The sequence below is a fragment of the Seriola dumerili genome, unplaced genomic scaffold (genome assembly GCF_002260705.1).
Source record: "Seriola dumerili isolate Sdu_G_001 unplaced genomic scaffold, Sdu_1.0 BDQW01000017.1, whole genome shotgun sequence".
Lineage (NCBI taxonomy): Eukaryota > Metazoa > Chordata > Actinopteri > Carangiformes > Carangidae > Seriola > Seriola dumerili.
Genome location: NW_019174272.1, coordinates 10,957,154 through 10,967,980, shown reverse-complemented (window position 1 = coordinate 10,967,980; position 10,827 = coordinate 10,957,154). Strand labels below are relative to the sequence as shown.

Genomic DNA, 10,827 nt, shown 5'->3' with positions numbered 1-10,827 from the left:
AGTGTGCTCAGTGCTTGTTTCCTCAGCAGTACACACGTTTTCCTCCTGCACAGCTTTGATAAGCTCACATTTCACGCAAATTCATTCCACTTTTTTCCCTTGAGAGATTTCACAATATGTTAAGACTCTATTATAAAATATTGCAACTGAATGCACACAAATTCATTGTTTAGCTCAGTGAAAAATTGCATTGTTTTGCTGCCATGCTTATTTGTGAGACCATATCACAAATATTCTGAAGGAAAGTCAACAACAGTCCTCAACATTTTATACTGGAAAACCAGTAGGTAAATGTCCAACAGGTCACTGACTGGCTGCTGTGTGCACTGTTGTTGTTTGAGGTGTGAACGCACAGCAATAATCCCACTTTACAACATCAGCGATTTGCACTGTTCGGTCTGACACAGCCTTCAAAATTCAAAATGACTGTGTTGCACCCAGGTCACACACTCACTGCTCTGTTACACTTTATCTTTCTGCCACATTTCACCAGCCGAGCACTTTGATCCGTATCATATCGTACTGTAGGTGTTCACCTGCAGTATTTCTCAAGCACTCTCGGGACGCTCATGAGGATGTCATCATTGGCAGATTGCACTTGACCAGCAGAGATAATGTCGACCCTTTGCACCGCACCAGCATCCATCCATTACATCATACATTCATTGCACTTCCTGTGCTCAGCTGGCTGCCTTCTCCTGGTGTTTCCCCGACTTTCACCCAATATGTGCTGCAGCTATGTGTTGAATTAAGATACTCAACTATAAAATCATCTCTGAGGGAGATATGCGTGATTTCCACAGGTCATATTAATACGTTAAAATTAGACAACAGACCGTATCTGCACTGGATAGTAAATGTGAGGCCTAACACTCCAAGTACCATATAAAATGTACTTTACACCTAGGTCAAAGGGGAATCCCATAACCCTTCAGCAAGGCTCAACATGCTGACACAGGGAGTTTTACAACACAGTGTAGTTACAAAATTGTATGGACTGATGTCAAACCCCCAGAATAAGCAGTCAAACGCAGATATAAAACAAAAGAATTGATATATAAATAGGAACTGAGGCCTGCTATTGTTTCTAGGCCTGTGCTTCCTCCTTCTCTGGCCCACAGATCAGCTGCACCTGCAAGGCAAGAGACAGGAGGAGAGGGTGGAGGTATAAGAGGGTGGGAGGGAGGGGGGGTTGGCAGACTGAAGAGGACAAAGGGAGTGAGGGGCAGAACAATAGTAAGGCCTTGTGGTGGAACTGGAGCGAGACAGCATGTCTGCAGGGCCGCCGGCCGCCCAGCCCCAGAAGGAACCTCCAGCGCCACACAGGAAAGGGCTTTTTCCAGAGCTGCCTGAAACACACACACACACACACACACACACACACACACACACACACACACACATACCAACACAACATACAAACACACAATGATATAGACAAATGCGAACAATAGAGGCCTCCATCCTGACCAAGTCCTGGACATGACTCTGCTGTAACTCCAGGGACTCATCTCACACAAACTCATAGAACAGACCGTCCTGTCAGGGAGAGGTTACAGCCCTCGGGTAAACTGACTTCTGATCTGCTTACACAGCACTAACTCTCCGAGGTGGCCACATTATGACTGGATACGGCCGGTTTCTGTCATTTATCTCAAATTCAAGGAAAAACAGCATCTGAAACATGAAGCTGCTCAGCCGGTCTGACCTCCAGTTGGTGATGATCACAAGGCAACACCATCAGCTATCAACAAACTATTCTGTTACGAATCACGCTCCACTTGATGCTTCATATCACATCAAATGGATGGGAGCAGAAAAAGAGAGCACGTGTTCTGTAACAGAGAGGCTCTGTTTTCATGGCCACTCACGGTTTTCACTGAAAAAAAGGTTGAACTCTTTACATACAGATCAAAAATGAGCTTGTTTGCATAAGCAAAACATTCTGGTCTGCAGGCATCATTTGATGCAGTGAACCACTTCATTCACTGCCTCCCAACACACAGTCGCCTGCACCTGCTCAACGATGTCATGCTACTAGTTTAGCATTTTGAGCTTCGCTTTTAAACAGTGTGGATTTCAGTGTTTTAAGTATCTGAGAGGTGTTTGATGGAGTACTATGACGTGTTGTACGGATATTCATGGTTCCCAGAAGACGAATCCTTTGGTCATTCCCTTATTTTGCCTCTAGCACCATCATGAGGTTGACATTTGTGGTCATCTGAAACTATTAGATGGATTACCCCAAAATCTGGTGCAGATCAGGATCAATTGTAATCCCCTGACTTTTACAGTTAATGGCATCACCGGATAAAAAATTTAATTTGTGCAGTAATTTGGTTTTTCGCCAAATACCTTAAAAACTAACAACATTCACATCAGCCTCAGCAAATGTTGGCACATCCTGTTGGCCTGGGGGTGGGGATGCTGACCGTGAACTCCTCAACCTCCCTGGTCTGCGTCAAGCCAGACTCTTTTGTTGAATGACTGTCCCCATCTCTCTCCCCCCTCATTTCCTTTCATCTCTTTGCCAAAAGATGCCAAAAAGAAAAAAAAAAAAGAATTCAAGGAACAAATACCAAGTGTTAACATGGCACAACATTAAACTAAGACACTGAACATGTGAAACATTATACCTGCTAAACATCAGCATGTGAAATGTTGTTCTGAAGAACTCCCAAGCTCCATCTGGCAAACAGACTCACAGTTCATTATTTGACAGCCCTTTGACAAATGTGCCGGACGCAGTAGATTACACATCAGACTGTGTGGGTGGTTCTTCGGCACACACATCGGTGTCAAAACTCAGATGAACTGTGGATCTGTAGTTTCACTTTGAATGGGTCTGTCCAATACAACACTTGTCTAACACAACTTAAAAGTTGGTTTATCCTCAACAGCATCAAATACAACCACAGAGTAAGAGAGTATGAGCGGTTTTCAGGGAAAAAAATGTAATCTTGCAAACACACCACATGGAAACTCATCCATTTCCTCGGAAACAAAAGCGTTTCTACCATAAAAGGTCATATTTTTATCCTCTACTGTGTGAACCATCGATATTCATCCCATGTTTGTCAAATCCACGAGCAGCCACAGTGCAGCAAGGTTCACCACGGTGTGATCCTGAGCAGCTAAGGTGATTTGAATGTTTTATTCAGGAAGTGGAGGAAGGCTCATGGTGGCCACATGGTCATCGTGTAGGTGTCGTCCAGCTGGCAAGGGTCATCTTCGACGCACACCACTGACGCAACATGTACAGCGATGATGATGTGAGGCTGGGGCGAATTGCGTACCAGAGTGAGGGCAAGTGTGCACAATACACTGACTCATCCAAAAACAACAAAGAGGGCCCTCTAGACTGCGCTGGTCCTCTCCGGAGCAAATGACATCTGCACATAGACAATCACAAACTGCAAATGTGCCACATTCCAGGAATCCTTCTTTGATGTGGAGGAATGTCTTTCATTTTCAGTTGTATTCCCATCATGAGCTAATCCGGATGAAGCTAGTGCACACATGGGGCCCCTGTGGGAGAAGCTGTGAGTCAGACAGGCCATCGCTTCAAGGAAAACTCTCGGACAGCCTGTGCCCATTCTTTTCCTGTATTCTTCTTCTTCACACATTTGACCCTCTTCCTGGATGGATATTACATCACCTTCACCCTCTGACCTTTGCTCTGTCCAGTCAAACCAGCTGCTTTTGACACGTGGTGGTGAAAATAGGACAGAGCTTTGGACTGAACTATCAAACACACTCTACACTGGAGGAGGCAACTATGTCAGTCAGTCAGGGAGGAGGGTGCTTGAGGATTATAAAGAATCTGAATTTGACGCACTAAACAGTCATTCACAGCAGGCTCTGTTTTCCCTTGGCTGTAATGACGGGATCCAGCTGAAGGAGCCTGTGACTGATGATTAAGCTATCTAAATGAGACAAGTGTTGCTCGGCAAGTATAAACTTCACTGGGTTCTAACCTGGAACTCAAACGACTGCCGTGTTTTCCTGTTAGTTCTATCATAGGACAACACTGTCAGTAATCACACTGTCGTACATCCAGCCGGAGCTGAAGAGTTTCAGAGGAAGAGGAACCTCTAAACTTCCTAACATCCCTAAATAGTACTTACTATGCACTTTCAGAGCACTTCTTTACCTGATCACCTTGCACTTATTAGAATAGATGTAGTACTAATCACTTATGCCAAGGTCTCCTACTGCACTGAAGCTTTAGTGTTGTCCCTCACTTGTAAGTCACTTTGGATGAAAGCGTCTGACACATGAGTAAATGTGAATGTAAAATGATAGTTTGCTATTTGTCAAAGTGGCTTATAAAAAAAATTGGGCTGATGTTCAGGTTTACCTGCTGCCGTATCTCTACTCATAGAAATCTGTCACAACAGTAAAGCTGGAATTACGCTATGCACGTTAGCAAACGTACATTGGTGTCGTTTGGACATGTTACTGTGTGTGTGTGTGTCTTATACAGAATGGGGGTATCATGCATGTGCCCTTCAGGAAGCAGTGTCACATTTAACAGACCACAAGGTAAAGAAAGAAGAGAGGACACCAGGAAACAAACATGAAAGAATTTGGATTCATCAGCGTTTATGGACATGACAATGACAAGATAGACAACAGTACTGAGTCACTTCAGGGGGGGGTTTAGTTTCCTCTGCTCAGCTAAAAGATCACTTGTGGCAGTATGATGTTGAAATGTATGCCCAAACTTTGTGAAACAGAAAAGAGAGAGAACTTTCTGATTGAATGAGGGATCAACCAGTCAGTGTGGTTGATCCGCAGGTCTGCGCTGTGTGCTGCTGAGATTTGGAAGGTGTGAATGTTGGCTCCTCTGTGAGCCTCTGAGACCTGACGGCCTTTATTGCGTAGGTTGACACGGACATATAAGTTTATCTGTGCAGAAGCATAATTCCTACCTTAAGTCTACCAACAGCTGCACTCAGGGGCTGCTTTGGTGCTTTGAACAAAATCCTTATATTAGCATGCTAACATGCTCACAGTGGCAATGCTAATGTATTTATCAGGTAATATTCATCATTTCCACAAGTATAGCGAGGTAGCTGTATGTCATCCCCTCTCTCTCCCCAGACGTTCCTCTCTGTCTCCACTTTCACTGTCATAATAAAGGCAAAATGCCCATAAAGTTGGAGTATGCACAATATTTTGTAGCCATTCATCAATTATTTGTTGAGATATTCTACCAAAGTCAAGGAAGACCTTGACGTGATGGCACTAAATGAAAAGTCATGGGATCACCATCAGCAGGATTACTACTATACCATGAATCCCTGTACAAAATTACATGTTAATCCATCAAATCACTGTTGGGATATTTCAGCTTAGACAAACTAAAAAATGCTGGACTCTCCAACTGATAGACATTGCCAAAAAACTAAATCCATTTTAAACATAAACCCATAACAATCTAATCAAGCATCTCTATTAATCAAACCAAACAATGTGGGAGCTGTTTCCAATGAAATTCTAGAGCAGCTGGTGGGTGGCTGACGGTAACCTCCTTCACTTCTATTCCTCTAAAATAAACATTATGGAGAATATTCTGTTTTGTTACGTGCGATGAATGTGAATATAATCATGTTAGGAAAGAGCTAGCAGAATGGCACAATTTCCGATTAAAAACAAACTAAATATAGAATCAAGAATAAACTTCTGTTAAGTTTTGTTAGACGGGCCAAGTGTCGCAGCCCCACACACTACTTCAAACACGACATTGACTTACAGTGAAGGCTGTTGATTTTATGGCAGGATTTTCCAGCTGAACACTGACTAATCCTAAGCCTGTGTACAGCTCATGCTCAGTTCCTCATCACAGACTTTGGTTTGAACCAGTTTGCACTGGATTCGGGTTGACTGCCACTCCCTGTGCCGTAATCACTAATCTAGCACCTCTCCAATTCGCTTCCCTCTTTCTCTTTCTTGATCTAACAGCACTAATATTTCACCTCTCAGGGAGCAGGTCGTCCAAATAAGGAGGAGCCACACTGCAGCCGTTTCTCTTTGTTCAGGGAAATGATTGAACAAGATCCTTTTGTGGCTGTGTATTCTGTCATTAATATGCATGTGTCTCAGAAGACGGAGAGCATAAAGACTCTGTATTAGACATACTGACTCAAGCAGCCTTCATTAAAGCTCCTCTAACATTTTCTAAATATAAAAATCCGAAACTAAGGGATAGAAATAAAAGACCATTTCATTTCTGAGCATTATATATTCTTTAATCTGATTTATTTAATTTATTTTCATTTCAACAAATGAATCTTTATTGTCTCGGTGTGTTTTTTGTACACTATTATTCACATTTTTCTTATAGGTTTCAATCATGCATAGTAAAAGTTGTTAAGTTTTACATACCATCTGTTATATTCTCCCAATATAACTTTACTGTGCCCCTGCCTCCTCGTCCACATGCACACAGCTCCACCCTATATCTTCCTCTCTCTGCGGTTACTGTCCTCCAGACCCGAGCGCTGTCTGCCACAGTGTCTGTTGACATCAAAGCATTCACCGTTTCTAAGGCCGATGAAAGGCAGGAAGAGGGTGGGAGAGCACAGACCCAGGTTCAACACTTGCACACCACTGCCAACACAGCAAAGACAGCCAAGACAATTGCCTTGAATATTTAGCTTTCTTTTCCTTAACAATTGGATAGCCCTAAAAGCGAATAGGGGGCCAATAAAAAAAGGCAGCCTGGTGTGAGCTACACGAGCCAAACAAAAGGGACAGCTGCGAGATAAAAGAGCGAAAATAGACAGCATGATTAACAAACTGTGATAAAGTTGTGCATGAAAAGGTGAGTGAACTGTGACCTTTGTAACCTTGGCTGAAGATTTAAATGAAAGAAAAACCAAAAAGATATTACATTTAATGGTATTGGAGGCTTGTTTTCTTTTGAAGGAAAAGCTATTGACATATTGGAAAATACAGAAATTCACTTTCTTGGGGGGAGTTGCAGATAAGAAGATTGATACCACTCTCATGGCTGTATGTTAAATACTAAGCTACAGCAGCTGGTTATCTTAGCTTAGCATAAACACTGGACACAAGGAGAAACAGTTAGCCTAGCAAAAATAACAAAATCCACCTGCCATCAATACGTAAACATCTTTTGTTTTATTGGCTTTTTTACTGGCTGCCGGTGGTAGTATATTTACCATAAAGATACGAGTGTGCTAATCTGAACCGTAGCAAATAGTTAAGGGCCGAGCAACCTTATAAGCACATTTGCCAAAATGTAAAATTATTTCTTTCAGTATTCTTTAAATTCATACCATTAAGAGTCATGTCAAAAAAATGGTATAACTTAAACCTCCGATAGTTGATTTTTATGGCCACTTGTGGGCGGCAGAAACAAGTTCTGACACTAACATTTTGTTTTAAATGGCAAATTTGTTAGCAAACATTTGCTTCCAGCGGTACGCAACATTATCATTCGTTTGCACTTTGCATCCATCTGCACACCTGGTGAATGTCCGTCCATGAATCTTTTAGCTCTGCTTTGGGTCTCTACCAACTCCTGAGAAAAAATATCTGGCTTTTGGACTGCTAAATGCTCCACTGCACTGGCTGGTTGCTAACCGTGTCTCTCTGCTGTCTGGAGCTGAGCAGGTAGTTTTTTTTTTGCTTAAAACAGCTTCCAGGAACAACTGAAAATGACACTAAGAGAGCAGAGAGAGTTTTTGGTTCAAACAAGTAAGAAGTCAAAATTCACTATAAATCTTTTAAGCCAAGTTAAGCAGATTTGGGTGATAATCCTCTGTAGGTTCATCAATATGAGTGACCACTTTCACATTGTCATATTGTGATTTATATTGCCCACTAAATATCTGTCAATGACAAATTTCATGAGTAAAATTTCACTCAGCATCATAAAACCTGTAAAACACCTTCAAAGTACAAGTCATTTCTTAACCATTAAATGTAATGATGTAAACGGTCGTGTACATGAAGAAAATAGACGAGCTCTATCTTGAATATAGTTACTTTGATTATTCTATACTTTCCCCTTTTTCTTAAATGTTATTTACCCTGTACAGAAAAGCCCTTTCTAATTCCCCTTTGAAAGTTATAACAGATGATAGTTGGATTACAGCGTCAGCATCTGACTGTCTGCGACGTGGAGTAATTAGTGTCTGGCATCAGCAAACAGACACTTCTTTTACCAGTCACAAGTGATTATTCACAACTGCACCTTAGGGCGACTGATACTTGAGCTTCCCATATCTCTCAGCACATGCGAGGAGCGCCTACAGTCAGATGTCGTCATGCACAACAACCCAGGGAACTGGTTTGAGCCGGTAGAGGGACTATCAAAGCAAGCAGATTAGCAGGCATCTACTGAAGTGATCTGTGTGTCTCTAGCTATAAGCCTGGGTACACACCCTCCCACTGATGAACTACTGTGAAAAACACCAAAATGGTCTGAGATGGGGTGTAAATGTAATAGATGGTTGTAGTGATGGAGGGGATGATTTATCCTTTACCTGAAGGTAAAGAGTCAGAAGGCAAGGAGGCAAAGCCTCTACTGGTCTAAACCCTGTAATGCTACTTAGACAGGCTCTTATCTAGAGAGCAGGCATGATTAAATAGACTCCAACGCAAACAAGCTGCGAGGAGAAAGCCACCCCCGCCCTCTCAGGCCAACCTGAGCTAAACTGGTTCGTGCCGGTCTGGAGAGGCATCGCCTACAGCACTGTCAGGGAAACCCAGTGAAGGTTAACCACATCCTCTCATGAGTAACTCTGCTCCCTTCAAATGCCCTTTGCTGCATCAGAGTGAAAAACAATGCGGCCAGAAATGATCTCACCATGTGCCGCTCTCTTTTTTTGTTGGTTTTTTTTTTAACAAATCAATAAACATTAACTTAATCCTAGATTACATGACTCAACACTGCTGTGACATTTACACTAATGTCACAGACATAAGTTCAAGACAAGAACACACATCGGTTTCCTTTTTTCATGGAGGTTTCATCCGTGGGGTTTCCCTCTTTATGACTAACACAGACTAACAGCTGTTCAATAGCAGATGGCAAAGATGTATTTTGTGTCATATTGCTAAAGATAATGTTGGCCAGACATCTAATTTTGGATCCAGATTTATCATTTTTATTGAAAACATGTTAAATTTTATGCTAAAATTAGATGATGTCACTGTTAGCCTATATATTTACACTACTGTGTCATCTTTTCTTAAAATGCATGAAGATGGGCTTTTTGTTCTTTCTATTTTTTCCTATCCTCATGGTTTAACACCTCACTAATCCTCAAATGATAAAGGTCAACACCTGTGACCCTAAGTGTTTATCTATCCCATGCATTTTAACTGTCTACTACCAGAACCAGGATTAAACCTAACATGCCATTAATATAAGGTATCTGCCATACCTAAACAGGATGCATTAACCTCATATGACCTGATGTACTGACCAATAAGAGCATTAATGCCGCACAAATTAAAACCACATGAAACATGTAATAAGGACAAACAAGGTGCAGCTTTTGTATACAATTCAATAATTTATTAAAAATGACAAAGACAGGAACATTATAAATGTAAATCATTTTTGTGACAGTAACACATTAGTGGCCACTAATGAACAGTGTTCATATAACAAAGAGAAGCTGAGAGACAAGGCATGTGTTCAGGACAGGCATTCATGTAGGCAGATTCTTCGGCACTAAAAAGTCTCATATCGCAGCTGTGCACGAGCATCAACACAGTGATGTGTAGCCGCACGAGCTACTGCTTCACAGTCATCACAGCATCCACAGGAACGCTTTATCAATTCAAGTCTCAAGGAAGACGTGAATGCCCATTGTATTCCCAGTCAGTTCATCTCGCTCCATCCGCTCCAGGGAGGACTCTCCGCTGTCACCTCCGTCCACGAGGCCACAGCTGCTTCACGATGCCCTCCGGGCGGCTGGCTGCACACTCTCCGCGCCTGACGCGCCCTTCCAGGCGATAGGTGAGCCGCACCTGCGGCTGTAACCCAGCATTGGGAGTGTTTTCACAGTCGGCTCACACACGAGCCGACAGAGAGACAAAGGCAGTTAAAGACTGGTGAAACGCAGTCATCGCAGGTTGAGCAGCTGTCGCACCATGCCCGCGATCTGGAGGAACTTGTCCTTCTTTCGCTGCTTCAGAGCCATCAGAGCCCGGGCCGTCTCCTCCGGGTCCTGGGTGTAGGAGAAGATGCTCCTCACCCTCTCCTCCGCCTTCATGTCTCCCGTTTTCTGGAAGAGTCTCATCAGCGCGTCCTGGTTGACGTTCTCGAAGATGTTGGCCACGGCCTTCTTGCGGTGCGCCGTGTCAAACTTGTTGCCGTGGACAGAAGGGCTGACCCGGCGGCTCTCAGAGGACACGTAGGTCGACATCTTGTCTCTTTGTTTCTCCGGTGGATGTCTCGTGTTGCTCTGGTCCAAAGTGTGGCCCCCCAACTCGCCGAGGATGAGTTGTTAGGTGCGCACTGCTTCGCCGGAGCGGCTTTCGGCTTTCGGCTTGGGTGATTGAGTGAGTGCCGGAGAGCGGAGGCTGCGCGTATTTATAGGGCCGCTGTGGGAGGTTTGCTCTGCAAGGACGCACTTCCAGCGGTGACATCAGCAGTCGTGAAGCGGACGTAGGCGCCGCCTCTCGGGGAGCAGTACAGGGGAGAGCCAGCTGCAGCTCGGCAGACTGAGTGATGAAACCATCCTGCAAAATATCACTTCATCTTTCTGATGGGGCATCAAGAGTACAATCAAACAAACAAATAAACAACTGACATACTGTCATTTAAAGAAATTCCTTCAT

General features: G+C 43.3%; 1 protein-coding gene across 1 annotated transcript; it reads right to left on the bottom strand.

Annotated features, from left to right (window-relative positions):
• Positions 1–9,534: 9,534 nt before the first annotated feature.
• tcim (transcriptional and immune response regulator) lies at positions 9,535–10,566 on the bottom strand. Its single transcript, XM_022756272.1, has one exon. It carries the CDS (start codon positions 10,410–10,412, stop codon positions 10,110–10,112), a length of 303 nt encoding a protein of 100 aa, XP_022611993.1. The 5' UTR covers positions 10,413–10,566; the 3' UTR covers positions 9,535–10,109.
• Between the last annotated feature and the right edge of the window lie 261 nt (positions 10,567–10,827).

Excerpts from the sequence above, each read along its gene's own strand:
- tcim (XM_022756272.1), bottom strand. The coding sequence starts at position 10,412 with ATGTCGACCTACGTGTCCTCTGAGAGCCGCCGGGTCAGCCCTTCTGTC.